This window comes from Chrysemys picta, chromosome 6 (genome assembly GCF_011386835.1).
Source record: "Chrysemys picta bellii isolate R12L10 chromosome 6, ASM1138683v2, whole genome shotgun sequence".
NCBI lineage: Eukaryota > Metazoa > Chordata > Testudines > Emydidae > Chrysemys > Chrysemys picta.
The window spans coordinates 49838794-49860327 of record NC_088796.1 but is presented as its reverse complement, the minus strand read 5'-3'; the positions used below and the strand labels follow the sequence as shown (position 1 = coordinate 49860327).

The 21534-nt window shown below is 44.7% G+C and overlaps 2 protein-coding genes across 2 annotated transcripts in view; one reads left to right on the top strand and one right to left on the bottom strand.

Moving 5' to 3' along the window:
• Positions 1-1600: 1600 nt before the first annotated feature.
• On the bottom strand, positions 1601-3911 carry LOC135984280 (uncharacterized). The gene is made up of 2 exons (XM_065599128.1): positions 3165-3911; positions 1601-2170 (listed from the first exon to the last, which is right to left on the bottom strand). Exons 1-2 carry the CDS (start codon positions 3739-3741, stop codon positions 1695-1697), a joined length of 1053 nt encoding a protein of 350 aa, XP_065455200.1. The 5' UTR covers positions 3742-3911; the 3' UTR covers positions 1601-1694.
• Positions 3912-10128: 6217 nt separating this feature from the next.
• Positions 10129-21534, top strand: part of OCLN (occludin) — a 31567-nt gene continuing 20161 nt past the window's right edge. Inside the window, exons 1-4 of the mRNA XM_005288210.5 lie at positions 10129-10833; positions 12851-12943; positions 14384-15080; positions 18035-18196. Coding sequence (XP_005288267.1) covers positions 12894-12943; positions 14384-15080; positions 18035-18196 — 909 coding nt within the window. The 5' untranslated portion in view covers positions 10129-10833; positions 12851-12893. The remainder of the gene's footprint in view (positions 10834-12850; positions 12944-14383; positions 15081-18034; positions 18197-21534) is intronic.

Here is a 21534-nt window from a genome sequence, read left to right as displayed (position 1 = left end):
TGTGAGTTGCTGTCCCCTGCCCTGAAGCGCAGTGACACCCGGTTGCGAGCTGCACTGAGTGTACAGAAGCGAGTGGCCATAGCCCTGTGGAAGCTTGCAACGCCAGACAGCTACCGGTCAGTCGCGAACCAGTTTGGGGTGGGCAAATCTACCGTGGGGGTTGTTGTGATGCAAGTAGCGAAGGCAATCGTTGATGTACTGCTGCCAAAGGTAGTGACCCTGGGAAACGTGGAGGCGATCATAGATGGCTTCGCAGCGATGGGATTCCCAAACTGCGGTGGGGCCATAGATGGAACTCACATCCCTATCCTGGCACCGGACCACCAGGCCACCCAGTACATTAACCGAAAGGGATACTTTTCCATGGTGCTGCAAGCACTGGTGGACCACAGGGGACGTTTTACCAACATCTACGTGGGATGGCCGGGCAAGGTTCATGACGCTCGTGTTTTCAGGAACTCTGGTCTGTTTAGACGGCTGCAACAAGGTATTTACTTCCCGGACCACAAAATAACTGTTGGGGATGTGGAGATGCCTATAGTCATCCTCGGGGACCCAGCCTACCCGCTAATGCCCTGGCTCATGAAGCCCTATACTGGCGCCCTGGACACTGAAAAAGAACTCTTCAACTACCGGCTGAGCAAGTGCAGAATGGTGGTGGAGTGTGCTTTTGGCCGTCTCAAGGGGAGATGGAGAAGCTTACTGACTCGCTGTGATCTCAGCGAAACCAATATCCCCATTGTTATAGCAGCTTGCTGTGTGCTCCACAATCTCTGTGAGAGCAAGGGGGAGACCTTTATGGCGGGGTGGGAGGTTGAGGAAAATAGCCTGGCTGGTGATTACTCACAGCCAGACAGCCGGGCGATTAGAAGAGACCAGCGGGAAGCGCTGTGCATCCGGGAGGCTTTGAAAGCAAAGTTCCTGAGTGAGCAGGGTAACCTGTGATTTTATAGTTTGTGTACTGAGAAGCTAAACCTGCCCCCGTTTCTTTACCCAGGTAATGTTGACTATCCTATCCAGTTACATACCCCCTTCACCCCCCCTCCAACACACGTGTCGAAATAAAAATAGTTCTACTTTGTTAAAGCACACCGTTTTCTTTAATACTGTTTTAGCGGGAATTTTTTAAAACTGGGACGCAGACTGTGGTGCGGGGCGGGTCTAGTGTTGTGATGCGAATGCAGCTTCTAAACTCAAGGATTGACAGGCTCCGCTGCGGTGGGATGCTTGTTTCAACGGAGCCTGTCACCCCTCCTGATCGGGACTGTGTGTATGGGAGGTCTATTTGACTTTGTGGCAGGGGGAGGACGGTTACAGATCCCATGCTGTGTGGCTCTGTGATCCTGTCTAAGGACCGGCGCTTAAGATCTGTAACTGCCCTCCCCCGCCACAAAGTCACAGAGCAACCCACCCCCCCCAACATTACATCAAAACAACCTCCCAGACTAACCGGGGCAACTAGTCACTGCATCACTGCACTGTGTATGTGCCCTGCTGCTGTGCCTGCCCCCGACTATGTACCCTGCCAAAGGAGACTGTCCTGTCCAATTTCCAACCCCCTTTCCCCTCCTCCTCCAAAAGAACATGATTGAAACAGTAGTTAACAGAAACGAATTTTTTATTATCAACTACACATGGCATTGGGAGGTGAAACTTGGACGTGGGCTTGTGTCAGGCGGGAAGGAAAGAACTTTTCAAATTTTGGGAAATGAGAGCCTTCTGCTACTAGAGCTCTCTGCAGGGGTGGAGTGAGAGTTAGCAGGGACTCTGCCGCCTCTCCTTCTTTGCACTTTGGGTGAGGTGGGTATGGGACTTGGTGGCGGGGGAGGGCGGTTAGAGATGGACTGCAGCGGGGCTCTGTCCTCCTGCCTCCGTTCCTGCAGAACATCCACAAGGCGCCGGAGCGTGTCCGTTTGCTCCCTCAGTAGTCCAAGCAGCGTTTGAGTCGCCTGCTGGTCTTCCTGCCGCCACCTCTCCTCCCGATCCATGTTGGCTTGGTGCATTCGGGTCAAGTTCTCCCGCCACTGGGTCTGCTGTGCTGCCTGGGCTTGGGAAGAGGCCATAAGCTCAGAGAACATGTCCTCCCGTGTCCTCTTCTTCCTACGCCTAATCCGCGCTAGCCTCTGGGAGTGTGATTCCAGGCTAGGTTGTGAGACAGTCGCAGACGGGGCTGTGGAAATGGGAAAAAGGGAGTGAATTCCTCTGAAAGATAAATGTAGTTGTGAACAAAGAACATAGTCTTTCTCTGTGAACAAGACCATGCACAGCACCTTTCACATGCGCACTCAGCACAAGGTCGAATTCTCGGCCTTCGCATTCTGTGCCTGGGGTCTTGAACAGCACATTTGAGAAGCGAGGCAGCACAACGGAATTTCTGTTGCAGGCAGACATGGTAAGCCGTACACTTGTGGCAGTTTAAAACTTTTATATTACCACTGGCCTCATTTCACATTTAAATCAATGTCAGTCCCTGCTGCCAGCAATCCGGCAAGCGGGAACTCTGCCCCTGTCCCACCCCCTCGCGGCTGTCCCCGGGAATGATCCCTTTCGGCTGCCCCTCTCCCGCCTCCACCGCGTGGCTGCAAACCAGCGGTGACAGTTCTGTAAAGGAACGGGAAAGCAGTCCCAACACTAACATTCCCCTACCTAATTAAAAGCAGGTCACCATGGCCGACATCACCCTGATGAGGATCTCCGAGAGCGACAAAGAGAGAATGCTCCGGGAAAGCCTCCAAAGACCAGGGCCGTATGCCGCCCTGCTGTGCAGAGCAATGATCCCCGAGTACCTGATAATCTCGTGGCGCGGCAACGTGTCGTACTTCGGAGGACCCAATAAGGCCGCTCTCCCCAAGAACCTCATGCAACGGCTTTCAAGTTACCTCCAGGAGAGCTTCATCGAGATGTCCCAGGAGGATTACTGCTCTATCCCCGCACATATAGACCGCATTTTACTGTAGCTGCAGTAGCAGGGAATACACAGTAGAGCGGCTTGTGCAGGACAATCACTGAAAACCGGACATTGCTAGATTTCTTTTCAAAACTTGCACTGCCCCTTACTAAACCGTTAAGCGCCTAGGGCACACTAATCATGAACAACCCATTCTTTTAATTGTTAATATTCCTGTTTTGTTAAAAATAAATGTTTAGATGTTTACAACACTTACTGGCTGATCCTTCACCAGATTCTGTGTCCGGGGTAATGGCTGGGGACGCTTCGTAGGGGATCTCTGTAAGGGTGATGAAGAGATCCTGGCTGTCGGGGAAATCAGCGTTGTGAGAGCTGCCAACTGCCTCGCCCTCCTCATCTCCTTCCTCATCTTCCCCGTCCCCTAACATGTCTGAGGAACCGGCCGTGGACAGTATCCCATCCTCAGAGTCCACGGTCACTGGTGGGGTAGTGGTGGCGGCAGCACCGAGGATGGAATGCAGTGCCTCGTAGAAACGGGATGTCTGGGGATGGGATCCGGAGCGTCCGTTTGCCTCTTTGGTCTTCTGGTAGCCTTGTCTCAGCTCCTTGATTTTCACGCGGCACTGCGTTGCATCCCGGCTGTATCCTCTCTCTGCCATGTCTTTAGAGATCTTCTCGTAGATCTTTGCATTCCTTCTTTTGGATCGCAGCTCGGAAAGCACGGACTCATCGCCCCACACAGCGATGAGATCCAAGACTTCACGATCAGTCCATGCTGGGGCTCTCTTTCTATTCCCAGACTGCACGGCCATCACTGCTGGAGAGCTCTGCATCGTTGCCAGTGCTGCTGTGCTCGCCACGATGTCCAGACAGGAAATGAGATTCAAACTGGCCAGACAGGAAAAGGAATTCAAATTCAAATTTTCCCGGGGCTTTTCCTGTGTGGCTGGTCAGAGCATCCGAGCTCGCACTGCTGTCCAGAGCGTCAACAGAGTGGTGCACTGTGGGATAGCTCCCGGAGCTATTAGCGTCGATTTCCATCCACACCTAGCCTAATTCGACATGGCCATGTCGAATTTAGCGCTACTCCCCTCGTCGGGGAGGAGTACAGAAGTCGAATTAAAGAGACCTCTATGTCGAACTAAATAGCATCGCAGTGTGGACGGGTGCAGGGTTAATTCGATTTAACGGCGCTAACTTCGACATAAACGCCTAGTGTAGACCAGGCCTAAGAGGCAATTACACTAGGTATGTGTACACAAAAGAGGCACATTGCCAAGGTCCTGTGTGGAAGTCTATTCTTCTATTGGCTATGTTGTACCTGTTATGATAGAAAAAGGAGTTTTTAGTATTCATGGTTGTCAATCGGGTTCCTCTTACCTTTGCCGTGTTTAATTTTAGAAAAGATTAAAAGTTGTTAGTGAAAAGTTGTAAGAAAAGCACCACAAAGAAGTTAATATCTAGTAGGCTCATGCTCTAGGACAGTGGTTTTCAAACTGCAGGTCTTAGGTCACGGAATGGAAGGCACTGGGTTGCAGCGGCTCTGGTCAGCACCGCTGACTGGGTCATTAAAAGTCCTGTCTGCGGTGCTGCCTGGCTAAGGTAGGCTAGTCCCTACCTGTTCTGATACTGCGCTGCGCCCCGGAAGCAGCCAGCAGCAGGTCTGGCTCCTAGGCGCGGGGACCACTGGACTCTGTGCGCTGCTCCCACCCTGAGCACTGGCTCTGCACTCCTATTGGCTGGGAACTAGCCAATGGGAGTTGGGGGGTGGTGCCTGCAGGCGAGAGCTGTGTGGAGCTGCTTGTGTGCCTCCACCTAGGAGCCAGACCTGATACTGGCCACTTCTGGGGCGCAGCAGTGTCAGGACAGGCAGGAAGCCTGCTTTAGCACTCCTGCTGTGCCACTGACCGGGAGCCATCCAAGGTAAGCCCACGTCCCGACCCCGTGCCCCAATCCCATGCCTCAGCCCTGAGCTCCCCCAAACCAGGAGCCCCTTCCTGCACCCCCAGCCCAAAGCCCTGACCCCCTTCCCTAGCCCTGGGCCCCCAAACCAGAGCCCACTCCTGCATCCCAAGACCCTCATCCCCAGCCCCACCCCAGAGCCTGCACCCCCCCAGCCCAGAGCCATGGCCCCCTCTCACACCCCAATCTGTTGCTCAGAGCCCCCTCCCACCCTGAACCCCTCATTCCCAGCCTCACCCTGCAGCCCTCACCTCAATCCTCTGCCCCATCCCCAAGCCCTACCCACACCCCAAACTCCTCATCCCTAGCTCTGGGTTGCGGGCATCAACAATTTTCTTCAACTGGGTCACCAGAAAAAAGTTTGAAAACCACTGCTCTAGGACAAGAGTAAGTACCCTTGACTCAACTACACACCACACCACAGAAACACCAACCCAGGAACCTATCCCTGTAGCAAACCTCGTTGCCTACTCTGTCCCCATATCTACTCTGGCAACAGCATCAGAGGACCCAACCACATCAGCCACACCATCAGGGGCTCATTCACCTGCACATCCACTAATGTCATATATGCCATCATGTGCCAGCAATGCCCCTCTGCCATGTACATTGGACAAACCGGACAGTCCCTCCGCAAAAGAATAAATGGACACAAATCGGACATCAGGAATGGTAACATACACAAGCCAGTAAGTGAACACTTCAATCTCCCTGGTCATTCTATTACAGATTTAAAAGTCACTATCATTGAACAAAAAAACTTCAGAAACAGACTTCAAAGAGAAACAGCAGAACTAAAATTCATTTGCAAATTCAACACCATTAATCTGGGCTTGAATAGGGACTGGGAGTGGCTGGCTCACTACAGAAGCAGCTTTTCCTCTCCTGGAATTGACACCTCCTCATCTATTACTGGGAGTGGACTACATCCACCCTGATTGAATTGGCACTGTCAACACTGGTTCTCCACTTGTGAAGTAACTCCCTGCTCTCCATGTGTCAGTATATAATGCCTGCATCTGTAACTTTCACTCTATGCATCCGAAGAAGTGAGGTTTTTACTCACGAAAGCTTATGCCCAAATAAATCTGTTAGTCTTTAAGGTGCCACCAGACTCCTTGTTACCCTTGACTAGTATCTCTGGATGATCCATCACTAGTGATCTGGCTTTTTTGCCTGCTATTGTGACAAAAGGAGGAGAAGGGACAAGGTAAATCTGTACGCATATATAATAAATACTGTATCCCAGTCCTGATTAAGGTAAATAGCAGCTTTATAGATGCATCCAACTCACATCTGTACCCCACTGTTCACCCTACTACCATGTTAAAAGTACATTAAGGACCCAGTTCAAAGCCTACTGAAATCAATGGGAAACTCCCACTGACTTCAATGGGCTTAACATCCGGCTCCAAAATGCCTTTGCACTTTTCAGCAAAGGCCATCCAGCCAAACAAAAGAAGTTGGCTTGTTAATGTATGGAAGTATTATTGAAGGTAGTGGTGTCCTTGATAAATCCTATGATGTTTTGAGGACTGTGGCAATGGCCAATAAAGGATACTGCATAGACAACAAATGTAGTTTTAGTTAACTTTTTGTTCCCTGGATGTACTGTAGTTGTGAATTCCCACCCAGATGACATCAGAGTTCCTAGTTGCTGTCTCCAAAAGAGGCAAAAGCTGGGAATTCCAAATATGATTTTTAAAGAGGCTTTTTAAACACGACTTAAAACAATTGGGATTTACAGTAAAAGATCTAACAAATTCTGAAAAATTGTGGATGAGAACCACCCTTTAAAAGAGCCTAATACAGGGGTTCTCAAACTGGGGGTTGGGACCCCTCAGGGAGTCATGAGGTTATTACATGGGGGGTTGTGAGCTGTCAACCTCCACTCCAAACCCTGCTTTGCCTCCAGCATGTATAATGGTGTTAAATGTATAAAAAGTGTTTTTAATTTATAAGAGGGGCGGGGGGAGTCGCACTCAGAGACTTGCTATGTGAAAGTGGTCACCAGTAAAAAAAGTTTGACACACGCTGGCCTAATAGACACAGTAAAGATTCCATATTCAAGATTGTAAGTACAATTTAAATAGCTTTCTAACTTTGACCCCCGCCTCCTGGCAATTCCTCAGTATTGAAACAGTACCTGTTAGACTTTGGAATTAACTTGTTTTGTTTTGGTTAAGAGTGAAAAGGGGTGGAGGAGGAAGAATTCAGACTTTTAATGTGATTACTGTTTGAGGAAAAATTCCAATAACAAGCTTTTAACAAGGGAACAGTCTGTAAAAAGCTTATTGTAATAGACAAAACTGTTTTTTTTTTAATAAAACTTTTAAATGAAAAGTCTGAAAAAACAAAATACAGAATTACCCAAAACAGCCTATAATTTACCTGCATTTTTTATTTTACCAGAGTCCTTATTTAGAACCTTCTCTGGATGCATATGCAGTTGATCTGTCATTTTGTAATACAACAGAACATTAAACCTTATGACAGGTTTCAGAGTAGCAGCCGTGTTAGTCTGTATCCGCAAAAAGAAGAACAGGAGTACTTGTGGCACCTTAGAGACTAACAAATTTATTAGAGCATAAGCTTTCGTGGACTACAGCCCACTTCTTCGGATGCATATAGAATGGAACATATATTGAGGAGATATATATACACACATACAGAGAACATAAACAGGTGGGAGTTGTCTTACCAACTCTGAGAGGCCAATTAATTAAGAGAAAAAAAACTTTTGAAGTGATAATCAAGATAGCCCAGTACAGACAGTTTGATAAGAAGTGTGAGCATACTTACAAGGGGAGATAGAATCAATGTTTGTAATGGCTCAGCCATTCCCAGTCCTTATTCAAACCGGAGTTGATTGTGTCTAGTTTGCATATGTAAACCTTATGTAATTACTGAGGTCATGTCCACACTATGGGTGCTACTGCAGCTATGCTATTGTAGTACAGACTCTCTGCTCCCTTCATCCATAGAAGGGCTTTTCCATCAGTTAGTCTGTAATCCAAGACCTGGCCGTGTCTGTGCCTGGGGGGTTAGGTTGGCTTAACTACGAGCAACGTTGGTAGGTTGACCAGGATCTACACAGTATAACTTTATAGAAATAAAAGAAGACAAGGTCCCTGTCCTGATGAGCTTAATTTACATACAGATTTAAATTTTTATTAAAGTTAATGTTTAAAATTAAATATACACAGGTTAAGAGGAAAGGTACTGTACATCTGGGGGTCAGGCTTGAGTTGTGAGGGATTACAGGTATTGGTTGCAAGGATGGAGAGATACATACATAGCACATAACCAGCATAGACCCAGATTGGGGTGCAAGTTTTTAATGTGTCCGTGGCTAAGTGACAAAATATCCAGAGACTCCCCTTCATAGGGGGGAGGGATCGCTCAGTGGTTTGAGCATTGGCCTGCTAAACCAAGGGTTCTGAGTTCAGCCCTTGAGGGGGCCACCTAGGGATCTGGGGCAAAATCAGTACTTGGTCCTGCTAGTGAAGGCAGGGGGCTGGACTCAATGACCTTTCAGGGTCCCTTCCAGCTCTATGAGATAAGTATATCTCCATATATAGTATTACTCTGTCAAGACTATTGGAATTTGCAAATAATTTCCCCACTAGTACTAATAATGCAATCGCAAGTTTAACCCACTGCTTTATGGCATTAGTAAGAAGATATCCTTAGGCTATTAGTACTAGCTGGAGGTCAGCTGTATCATGTCCAGGGATTTAGATGAACTTGCTCCTTATTGTCATTATATTCTCTGATAAATGAAGCTAGTGCTCACTTTTTAAATTTAGATTAGACAAAGTAGAGGGAAAGGGTAAAGAGACTGGTGCCTCTCCATTGAAAATTATTAGTAAATCAGTCTTAATTACTACCAAACAGGTGGAACCACACTAGTTAATGTATCAAAATAATTCTAGGTCTAATACTAGTGCTTCCAATATAATTACATCAAGGATAAATAGTCCAATCTCCAATACCAGATGTTTCCATAGTTATTAGAACTAATCCCATTCACTCTTTACAAAAGCTTTTGTTACAGTAGCAAGGGGCCTTTCTTATTTAGCTGCCTCTGGGATCAGCTAGCTTTAGGAATATCAATGTGACAGTTAAATGTCCATCTCCACAGGTGATTGACACACAAATACAACTCTTGGGACTCAGATCATCTAATTTATCAGGGCTGCAGGAGGTAAGTACAGCATTCAAGGAAGCTGAAGTACTATCTCCATTCAATTTTATTTTGCTCCTGATTAAAATGCATTCTATTTTGAGCTTTGTTTACAGGGGAAAGTTTTACCAGTTGTCAAGTATCAGGGGGTAGCCGTGTTAGTCTGTATCTACAAAAACAACAAAGAGTCTGGTGGCACCTTAAAGACTAACAGATTTATTTATTTCGAAGAAGTGAGGTTTTTACTCACGAAAGCTTATGCCCAAATAAATCTGTTAGTCTTCAAGGTGCCACCAGACTCTTTGTTGTTTTTACCAGTTGGACACTCTTAAGTTATGTTTACACTATGGGTGCTAAGGTGCCATAGTGAAAGTGCCATAGCTATGCTGTTTAAGCACCATAGTGTAGACTCGTAAACCAACAACAGACTGGGTTTTTCTGTTGTTCTAGGAACTTCACTTTCCCAAACAATAGGAACTGGGTCAAGACCAGCATTCTTCCCTCAACCTAGCTGCCTCTACACTGGGGGTGAGGTGGGCATAGTTATGGTATAGTGCTCAGGAAAGTGGACCTTTTACACCTCTGACCACCATAGCTATGTCAACCTAAGTTTTAAGAGTAGGCCAGGCTGTATGCAGATATTTTGGGGATTTCATTTATGTTGATTAGGAAGGTGTTTAAGTTAAGCTGAAAAAGGTACTCCTATACTAGAGTGTCAGGCAGAGGGTTTTACTAGTCTAACTATTTCAGTTTAAATTCAAACCTTAGCTTATACCACCCAAAAAAACCCCAAAACATGTTAATATATTGTAAGGCCTCAGTTCTTTTTATTTCCTTCCACTGCGTGCACTTGAGGAAGGGGAAAGGTGCATAGAGACAGCACCACCCTGCTCCTAGTACTGCTGATTTAAAAGGGTGGCACTGGCAGAGGGAGAATGGTAGGTATTATCACCTTTGCCCTAATACCCTCCCCTCAATTTGTCTTTCTCTTTCCCTAGCGCTAGCCCCCATCGGCAGGGGAGCTGTGCCCATTCGTGTGTTATTTCTGCAGCACAACAGCCATTTTACAAACAATTCCAAGACGGGTGCCTGGGCTGAGGAGCTGCAATCTAAGGGCCTTATCACTGCGCCCCCAAATTCCCCACTGATCTCAGTGGGACAGTTCTGGGCAGTAGGGGAGTGGCGACACATTAATCCCAGTTGAAGGGTTCAAGTGTCTGTGAAGTGCCATCATGGAAGGGCTGAGAGTGAGAGACTCTCCCTCTGCCCCTCGTCCCGCCGCACTTCGGAATTTCTCGGACACGTCTCCAGCCCGCCCGCCCGCCCTTTGTTTACACTAGAAGCTTGGACATCCTCACTCGAAACTGGTTCCCGGCTCCCTCCACGCGCTCGCTAGCGGCGCTGCAGGAACAACCTGTTCGCTGCCTAGTCCCGGCGTTGAGTTTCAGGTGCCGGGGTCACGCGCCGCGAGCGCCCCGCCCGCTGTCGGAGGGGAAGAGACCAGCCAATCGGCGGCTCCCACCCCGCATTCCAGGCAGGGCAGCGGGAGCCGCTGGGCTGGTTTCCACCCGGGCGGGGAGGGAGGAATGGGGGATGATCGCTCCTATCCCCTAGCCCTAGGTGTGCAGGCAGGGCGCATGCACCGGGCCTGGGTGTGGCTGCTTGGCAGGGACGGGGGAGGAGGCGATGCGGGCAGGCAGCTCCTAGTTGCATAGCAGAGAGGTTAAAGAGCGGGGATCTGGCGAGTCCAGCTGGTGCGTGTGTTGCTGGTATTAAGGTAAATGATCTCCTGGAGCTGAGTGCCTGACTGGGTTACAAGCCTCCGAATGGGAATTCGAAGTGGGATGGGGGTGAGAGTAGTAGAGTGTGTCCAGTTAGTAGTGTTGTTCGCTTTGTGTAGGTGGTTGGGGGGAGGAGTTTTCCTCCTTCCCCCAAACTCATCAATCTGGAAATTTAGGGGACTTTAGCTTCTTATTAAAAGTTTTCGTATATATTTATGCTTATGGCTTGTAATTTGAAATATCGAAATAAGACAAAAAGTTGATACTCTCAGGCTCTGTGGTACTAATATGCATTGCTCATTATTCTAGCCAGATCATGCGCAGATCTCACTTATTAAATGCTCAGTTGCATATTTAAACTCAGCTCTGTGTTAGTTGGGAGGTCTCTCCGTGACACCATGATGACTCTTCAGTTATATCTTTTGCAAGTTAGCCTGCCTCATTGTTCTGGGGCTATACGCTATAATTAGGTTTTAGTCTCAATTATTGCTCTCTGATATGAGTGTTCTCTCAAAGAGTAATACTGGGAGGGAAGAATCAATCATATGATTTTAATATGTAGTTTCCACTGAAGTTGTAACCACCACATCCCTTGGGAGCAGTCAATAAGTATTTCCTGGGTGTCCCATTAAAAAATGGGTCTTTTCTAACAAGTTGCTTCCTTAAGATCCATTTTCTTCTACCTCAGGAGTGAAAGTTCCACCAGGGCATTCAGTCTGTTATGAATGTTGTCTGCTCTGTAAAGACATTTTCAGTATGCATGGGAACACATGCATTAAATTCTTCTTTGCCTCTCCAAGAAACTCTGCTTCTCAAAGAAGCACTAATGTCTTCTATTCTTTCCTTTATCTTCACTGTAGTATCACCTCAAGGCTACACTGAAGCAGATTACATTTTGGTTGAAATAGCTGTACTCTGTGTAACTAAGTTTGTGAAATGTTTTGGTGATGTTTATTGAACTGCTTTTCCTATCCCAGCAATTAATGAGGATACCCACTACAGGGACTGAAATCATTATTGTTTCAAACCATAATTTTAAAAGGATAATTCTAAAGAGAGCTCTTGGCATTCCACTCTACAGATGATGACTCTAAAACCAAGAAACTCCACCATCAAAAACATATTTGCTATATTCAGTACTTGCTGTCACTGCAGGCAAGGTAGGGTGGGGATAAAATTGTCACTCTTTTGAATGCGTCAATAACAAAAGTTTCCCAGACAGTATTGCCAAGTCCTATTGCTCTTTTCTTTTGCTGTAGTTCATGGGGGATCTGACTGACAAAGGTCTTTTCTCACTCTTGTTTAGAAAAACATACAATTTAATTCAACATTTGGGGATAGTCTAGTAGATGCACTCTACCAATGGTCATCTGAAATGTTGTACTGCTTTGTGTCAATATGTAAACAAACTGGGTAAAGGCAAAACTAATGCACCCCTCCAAAAAAGAAGAAAATGTAGATGATCATGAAGAATTCTCCATGGTGTCACTACTTGAGAGATCGATCAAGCTGTTAAATATTTCAAGAGCTTTTTGGGAGAAATTGTAGTGTTAAGATCAACCACTGTATAAAAAAGTGTAAGATCATCATAGAATATCAGGGCTGAAAGGGACCTAAGGAGGTCATCTAGTCCAATCCCCTGCTCAAAACAGGCCCAATCCTCAGACAGATTTTTGCCCCAGATCCCTAAATGGCACTCTCAAGGATTGAACTCACAACCCTAGGTTTAGCAAGCCAATGCTCAAACCTCTGAGCTATCCCTCCCCCTATCTAGGGGAGTCTCTGGATATTTTGGGAGAATAGAAGGAATTGTTTGTTTGTGGTTGGTGAATTTAAAGCTCTAATTGTTGAAAGTCTTGACAAAAAAAAATTGATTTGTCTACTTGTCTTTTTGTTATTATTCAATATTTTATAGCTATCTGTACTACTTAATAGTAAAGTGATCATACTAGCTATAATGTCATTAAGCTGTTTAGATTGCTTTGTTACTAAGCCTGTCACTTTTTTTTCTAGTTACCAAAAATAAGTCTGAATTTAGCGGCCAAGCACTTCAACTATGTCATCCAGACCTTTTGAAAGTCCTCCACCTTATCGACCAGATGAATTGTAAATATCCTCTTTTCTGCTTTGGTTACCAATTTAATTTACCCCAGATAAGCAGTGTACATAGTTGGAGTTCATATCTTTAACAGCTCATTTATACAACTGTTAACAGTAGCTGAGTCAACTATCATCAGGTTGCTGCTGTTAGACCAAGGGTGGGCAAACTTTTTGGCCTGATGGCCACATCAGGGAATAGAAATTGTATGGTGGGCCATGAATGCTCACAAAATTGGGGTTGGAGTGTAGGAGGGGGTAAGGGCTCTGGTTGAGGGTCTGGGCTCTGGGGTGGGGCTGGGGATGAGGAGTTCAGGGTGTAGGAGGGTGCTCTGGGCTGGGACTGAGGAGTTCGGAGGGGGATCAGGGCTGGGGTAGGAGTGCAGAAAGGAGTGCAGGTTCCCTGCTGGGGGTGCGGGCTCTGGGGTGGGGCTGGAGATGAGAGGTTTGGGGTGCAGGAGGCTGCTCCATTCTGGGATCGAGGGTTTGGTGAGCGGGAGGGGGATCAGGGCTGGTGCAGGGGGTTGGGGCGTGGGGAGAGGCTCGGGTGCAGGCTCTGAGCTGCGCTTACCTCAAGCGGCTCCCCTGGAAGCAGTGCCATGTCCTTTTTCCGGCTCCTACGCGTGGAATGGGGCTGACCTGTGTGGTGCGGCCCCCAATCCGGCGCCCTGGCTGGAGCTCGCGAGCCGGCTTAAAACAGCTTGTGGGCCAGATCCAGCTCGCAGGCCATAGTTTGCCCACCCCTGTGTTAGACTGTACCTTGCTGCTTATTTAATGAAAAAGCAAACATCTATCTAACACATGGGGCACATGTAGGGTGTTCTAATAGCTTGTTTTCCACTTTACAAGATGTTTTTTGTCTCTTAGATCTGCAAACTAATCAAATATAAAATTTAAACTGTCAATTAGGCATTGCTGTGCTCAGTGTTGCAACAAGTAACTGACTATCAATGGGGTTTAGGCTCCTAAGTGCCTAAATTCCTTTTGAAAATGAGATTTAGGCTTCTAAATCAGTTAGGCATTGTTGAGTGCCATTCCATCTAAATACCTTTACAAATGTGGGCCTTACTATTTTGTATAATAAATACTGCAAATTATCACTATTAAATATCCTTTCCAAGTTTTCCAGAGCACCTATTACTGTAATCTCTAAATGCCAATGGTCAGAGTGGATTAATTTCAACCTTCTTCTAATATTATTTGTAGCTAACCATCGTAAAAGCGTCTGAGAGAATAGAATTCTGTCTTTTTGGAGGAATATATGCATTCCATTTAAATTTAGGAGGTCTTCTTTAAAAACTGGCTAATTCTGACCATTTCCTGAATTAGTCTGTTCCTGGTAACTTCATAATTCCATTGCATGAGTGTCATGCACTACGATTTTTTTGTAAGATAGTTTTTCATAGCTGGCTAAAAACTTGAGTTGATAATGTTTTCATCTTATTGCAGCAAACCTTCTCACTATGCACCAAGCAACATTACATATGCTGAGGAGATGCGCTCTCAGCCCATGTACTCTCAACCAGCATATTCCTACTATCCAGAGGATGAAGTGCAACACTTCTACAAATGGACTTCCCCTCCAGGAATAATAAAGATCATGTCAGTTCTCATTATAGTGATGTGTGTAGGCATCTTTGCTTGTGTTGCTTCCACATTGCCTTGGGATCTAGAATTCTATGGAAGTTCCTCTTTGGGATCTGGTGTAGGATATCCTGGATATGGTGGTTTTGGAGGCAGTTACAGTGGCAGTTACGGTTATGGCTCCGGATATGGATATGGTGGAGCCTATGGCATTGGAGGAAATTACATTGAGCCCCGAGCTGCTAAAGGCTTCATACTTGCAATGTCAGCTTTTTGCTTCATTGCTGGAATGGCGATTTTTATAATAAGTGTTACCAACTCAAGCATGTCCAGAACAAGAAGATATTATCTAATTGTGATAATAGTGAGTGCTATCCTTGGCTTCTTGGTATTCATTGCATCCATAGTGTATGTACTGGCAGTAAACCCAACTGCACAAGCTTCAGGATCAGTGTTCTACAATCAACTTGTTGCTCTGTGCAGCCAATATTATGCCTCTACAAATACAGGAATCTTTGTGAATCAATACTTGTATCACTACTGTGTGGTAGAGCCTCAAGAGGTATGTATGCACTAATGTTTGTTTTGTTTTGTTTTCCCTTTAGCTAACTAAATCGTACATCTAACACTTCTGAGTACAAAAGTCATGTACAAAATCCATAGCTAATCTAGCTAAACTTTCTCTGCTCATTAAACCAACTCCTTCAAATTCTACCTTACCCACTGCACAGAGTGTTTCTAAAATAAACGAAGAGCCTGAAGAACTTTTATATGCTTCCAGGAATATAGTAAACTTCATGAGTAGGGCCCTACTAAATTCATGGTCCATTTTGGTCCATTTCACAGCCATAGGATTTAAAAAATCATAAATTTAATCATTTCAGCTATTTAAATCTGAAATTTCATGGTGGTGTAATTGTAGAGGTCCTGACCCAAAAAAGGAATTGTGGGGAGGTTGCAAGACTGGGGGCATTGCAGTACTGCTGGTGGCGGTGCTGCCTTCAGAGCTGAGCAGCTGGAGAGCGGCAGGAGCTGGCCGGGAGACCAGCTCTGAAGGCAAAGCTGCCAGCAGCAGCACAGAAGTAAGGATGGCATGGTATGGTATTGCCACCCTTACTTCTGCGCTGCTACTGGCGAGGTGTTGCCTTTAGAGCTCGGCGCCCGGCAAACAGCCACCACTCTCTGGATGCCCACAGAAGTAGGGGTGGCAATACCGCAATTCCCCCTAAAATAACCTTGCAAGGCCCACCCCTTGCAATTCCCTTTCGGGTCAGGACCCCCAATTTGAGAAATGCTGGTCTCCCCCTGTGAAATCTGTGTAGTATAAGTTAAAAGCACACAAAAGACCATTTTTCATGGGGGGAGGGGAAGGGAGGGGAGTGCGGACCACCAGATTTCATGGTCCATGATGTGTTTTTCATGGCTGTGAATTTCGTAGCACCCTATCCATGAGCATGGGTGTAATTACAATAATTTAAAATAAATACAAATAGCTTTTAGGAGGTTAAAATAAAGTCCTTGCCTTTTTAACGGTGGTGATTTGTTAGTGTGCCAACCCTTTTTTCTCATGTCCCATTGGCCCACCACATCCCTGCCCTGTCACAGTAAAAGGAGCTGACTACTTTGGCTATTTTTATATGTGAATGTGAGTCTTGTTTCTTTGTCAGTGTTTTTTAACCTAGTCTGCTGAATCAAATTTCTATGCACTAATTGCACCCATGCAAGAAAAAAGTCACACTGATAAGCCGTAACCACTTCTTGGTGTCCAATATGACCTGGTGATGTTACATGTAATACCTTTTAAGTAATTCTTTAGCTACTGCAGTCACTAATATGTTGGGCTAATGGAATTTTATAAATTACTAAATTTGAAAACCTATATTTGATTAAAAGAGCCTGAGATAAATACAACTTGTGCACTGTAGGCCTTTTCTTTAGAATACCACAGTTAACCATATTATTGACTAAACCCTGCATTTCTAAAAAGTAGATTTAATTTTAATTAAATTTATGTACAGAAAAGATCTGAGCTGGTGAAGTTTGATGGCAGAATACAGTAGACTTCTGGTCTCCTGTCCTAATTGGTGAACACAGTTTTCCCTGGTCTCTTGCCTTCTCATGTTGATTTTTTTTTCTAGATATAGGTAGATTAATGTTTTGAAACACGTGCGTGTGTGCTCTGTTTAAGCAAAATGTACTCAAAGGAAAACTGCATGTGGCGTCTGGGGGGGGGGGGGGGGATTACATGAGATGGTGCTTCCTTTAAAGGTGACCTTCATGGGAGGGAGGGGAAAGAAAACTGGTCTGCTGTCCTTTATGCTGTGCAAAGAAGGCCTGAAAGTGTTTGGGAGGTTTTCGGTTTTGTTTTAAACTTTCTCAGAAATTTGGATTCTGTCTGACTGAAAGTATCTGAGGTTTGGAATAGAACTCTATTGTAAAACCTTGTCTTCACTGAAGGAGAAGATATTTTTAACTTGAGGTAAAATTTTAGTGAAGAGGTGGTTTGTAGTTTTCGTACAGGTTATCAAGTCTAAGATTAGGCTCCTCGGTAGGCTTTGACTCAACCTGCTTCAGGGGAAATCTAATCTGACCTGATATCTTGTGTGAAAACTACAAACTGCCTTGCCTTCATTAGGATTTTACCTCAAATTAGTTAACTCAAGTTAAGAACACACTTTTTTTTTTTTTTCTCTCTTCCTTGTTCAGTGAAGACCAGGCCTCAGGGTGATGTCAGATGAGCCATGTGAGTGAAAATTGACCTCTCAAGTCACTTTTAGTTTTCATTCACTTTCTTCTTCATAAACCTAATTTAAGTTAAATTCACATTTGGGATCAAGGAGGCCTTTGCTAAAGATCTAACATCCTTGACTCCTCTTCAATAAAGGTATTAAAACTCTTAGTAAACATGCTTGAAACCTCCTAAAAGGTCCCTTTCTGGTTTTACTGGGAGAAAAAACTTGACTTTCCTAATGTTTCTGGCTTAAAACCTTTTTTTTAAGTTTAAAAATTAAAAAAGCAAAAAAGGAGAAGTTCAAATTTAAAAAAATCCTTTTCATGTCACCTTTGAAGAATGATTAAAAAAAAGTGTTGACTAGGTGGTGGTCCTGCAGAACAGTTCTCTTCACGTTTCATACAGGCACAGCTGAAATCAGTGCAGGTGCCCAAGATCCATCCGCCTTGATATAAAAGTGTGTGTGTGGGCGGGGGGGGGGGGGGCAGTTTTCCAGCAGGATTTACTCCTCTGCTAGTCTTAAATAGCTTCAATTTGGTCTCCTCAGTGTGCTCCAAAGCCCATTTATTGGTCTGGAAATTGGGGATGTTCATCTGATGGGAAGATGTTGGACTTTCAATTTGGATTAGGATGCTGACTTATATGGAGGTGGAGGAGACGGCAGCTGTTTGTGGGTGTTTTTCTGGAGGGGGGGCTCTGAACTGATTTTTGGCACCTTGAATGGATGGTTTTGTCTTTAAATCAAATAATAAATATCTGCTACATATTTTTTTTTTCTTTTTTAGGCTATTGCTATTGTGTTGGGATTCTTGGTTATTGTGGCTCTTGCCATAATCATATACTTTTCTGTAAAGACCCGAAATCAGATGAATTATTATGGTAAAATGAACATTCTCTGGGATAAAGCAAAGGTTTATGAAGAAGATCCCCCCAATGTAGAAGAATGGGTAAGTTTAATATTGGATGCTTATTCTAAACTGGTACAAACCCTCAAATTTCTTCTCAAGCTCAAGGTTTCTATGCCCAAATTTGACTCACCTCTATAAGAAGTGACATATAAAACTCCCATTTAAAAAATCTGGACAAAATTTACCAACAGTGTAATACTAAGAGCAACTCTACAATAACAAGTTCATTTGCACATGGAATAGAGCAAAAGCACTTCAGAAAGCCATTGTTAAAGTAGGTGTCTGTTTTCAGCTTTTACAGTGGGTTGTCTCCAACAGTAACATTATTGTAAAATAATTTACTATCATATTTTAATAAAAAATATTCAGGTCTTGTGTGAATTGCTATACTAAATACACCTCTACTTCAATATAACGCTGTCCTCTGGAGCCAAAAAAATCTTACCGCGTTATAGGTGAAACCGTGTTCTATTGAACTTGCTTTGATCCACTGGAGTGCGCACACTATCCCCCTCACCCCACCCCCGAGCACTGCTTTATCGCGTTATATCTGAATTGGTGTTATATCAGGTCGCATTATATCGGGGTAGAGGTGTACTCTGTAAACAGATGGTCTGAGGTAATCAGATCCATCTATACAGTGATGCTAAGAACATAGTCAGAAGAGAAAACCCATAAAACTGCAACAGTACTTTGATGTAGTCTCCCAATTAACCTCTCTGGAAACCTAGCAACTGGGCTGTGAGATCTGTTATCCAATTTTGGGAAACATCGTTATTAGCTTTTACTTGTAGTTGCTTTCCAAAAAAGCCCAGATTGATTTACTTTGGATTGTTTAATATCTAACACAAAATTTCAGGGGTACTTGATTTCTTAATGCTTGTAACTATGTTCATAGTATTAATTGTGTACCTCTGTAAGTGTGTTATGACTCATGTGATTCTACCTGTGATCATTGGGTAAAGGTCATGAGCCAGGACTGTACTGGGAACTGCTATAAAGAATCATTTGAAGTAAATGTTTCGGTGAGACAGTTTCTGGGTGTGTCTTTTCATTACTTGTTTACTCATGTTTCAAGATGGCAGAAAAGGGAATATATAGGAAACTACCAGTAAAACTTAAAACCCTGATGATTGGCTATCTGATGTCTTTTGTTTGTTTTTTATTTTTGTCAGTATGAAGAGGTGGTAGCCTCTCCATAGTTAAGGTTTCAGCTAGTTTCTGTTGCAAAGGTCTCTCTTTATCTCTTGGAATTTATGGCTTGGAAGATTATTTGGCCAGAAAACTGCCAGATATATTCTGAAAGTAAAGGATAATACATTTATAAACTTGTTTGAATTACAGTTGCAATTACATTTTAGAAACTTCTGCTTTAAGTATCTTTTGTCTCCTCATAGGTCTGTAATAGTTTGTTTTTTACCCCTTCACATTTTCTAGGTAGTTGAATCTCCTTCAGTTCATGTCCTGGCTTTATCTGAAAAAATGAGTTTAACTTAGAGTAGGATTGGATCCCAAAACAATAAGTGATCATGGTGGAAGTTCTTTGCCACTGCAGTGGAAGAATTGGATACTGTGCATGTGAACATGTTGTCCTCTAATGGCTGGCAGTGTCTTAAAAACAATTAGGGCCGTGGTGGTTTTTTTTCTGTATATGATGGTCTCCTTTTAGCTTAAAGCATAGATGTTTGGTTTTGGATACCAGGCCAAGGTTCCAGTACTGACTGTGTTGGGGAACATGGTGATAGCTTCTTCATAGCTGCCACAATATTCATGATTATTTTGAAAATGGTGGTTTTTTTTTTTTTTTAATCAATCTTGTAACTCCACACAAAAACAAATCCCCTGAAACTCTTCATCTTAAGAAACTTCTAGGATTAGGTCTTCTTGAGAACTAGAACATTCTCTGAACATTTTATATGGAACTAAGTGAGTACTTCTTGAGGTGAAAAGATATTTTGTTTTCTGTGTGAAGTTTTTGCGAAGTGTCTTATGTTTCAGAGACCCTCTCTGTCTGCCCAGAAAAATTTCATTATGACATGACATGAAATGTAGGGAGGTCTTGAAATTGCTTTGTTAAAACATTGTTCTATTCCTGATTTTGAAGAAATTGTCATTTTTTAAAAGTAATCATCCTCACCAAAATGATCTCTTCGTGTAGGATGTGCAAAGATTTGTTTGGCAGACTGAGGAGCTGAGGGTTTGGCTTACTAAAAGTTACACAGGAAACGTTTGTCACAACTGGGCACAGAACCCTCTTAAATTGTGACTTTTGGCTGCAAAGGAAGGCAAAGTCTGTAGTTCAAGTCCCTAAAGTGAATTTAAGCTTAAACGCTGCCCAGTCATTTCTCCAGTGTAACACCTGGGCTGGAAGGGAAGTGTTGTGATTTTCCCTTTGAAGTTTCTCTGCCTGTCATCTCATCTTGTATTAGGACTTCAAGGGGAAGCACACTTCCTTCACAACATACCGGAAGCATGCATTGGGGGCTTGCCTATTATATCATGTTGTTGTATTGAAATTAACCAAATCTCGTATCTGTTCTTAGGACAGCACAACTAACACAGCAGTTCTCAAACTTCATTCCATTGTCACCCCCTTCTGACAACAAAAATTACAACATGACCCCAAGAGGGGAGACTGAGCCCACCTGAGTCCCACCGGCAGGGGCCAAAGCTGAAGCCCAAAGGCTTCTGCCCTGGGGTGGGGGCCATGTAACCGTAGCCCTGGGCAGTGGGGTTTGGGTTTCAGCTTCAGACTTGCTGGGGCCCAACACCAGCCTTGGCAACTCCATTAAAATGGTGTCACGACCTAGGTTCCCTGTAAGCTGCACAGTTGCCATGCAGGTCACCAGGCCCAGGCCTGCCAGAGCTGCCGTGGCTGGGGAGAGAGAGAGCTGGGATGAGTCCTCTCTTCCCACCCTAGCCCCGGGGCAGCCTGCGCCCCAAGCCCTTCATCCCTGGCCCCACCCCAGAGCACACACCCAACCCTCTTCCCCAGCCCTGAGCCCTCTCCTGCATCCCAATCCCCTCATCTCAACCCCAGCCAGAACCCATCCCACACCCCAATCCTCTGCCCCAGCCCTGAGCTCCCTCACACACTCGGAACCTCTTGGCCCCACCCCACCACATGAAGTTTATGTGCACCAATATGGAGATGTTGTGTCACACATCACCTCCATATTGGTGCACATACAGACGCTCCCTGGGTTACACAAACCCGACTTATGGAAATCCGGACTTATGGAAAAAGTTCTGTCTGCTTTTTTTTTTATTTTTGCGTAACAGAACACTTGCGTAAGTCGGGGAGCTTCTGTAATAAAATGAATTCCACGCGTGTGAGGAAAAATTAGAGAGAACACTGGTCATGACCCACTTGGGAG

What these genes read in the sequence shown, in the direction of transcription:
- LOC135984280 (XM_065599128.1), bottom strand. Translation starts at nt 3,741, where the DNA reads ATGCAGAGCTCTCCAGCAGTGATGGCCGTGCAGTCTGGGAATAGAAAG. An exon ending in ATCTGGTGAAGGATCAGCCA is followed by an intron (nt 2,171 to 3,164) that starts GTAAGTGTTGTA and finishes CCATTTCCACAG; the next exon opens with CCCCGTCTGCGACTGTCTCA.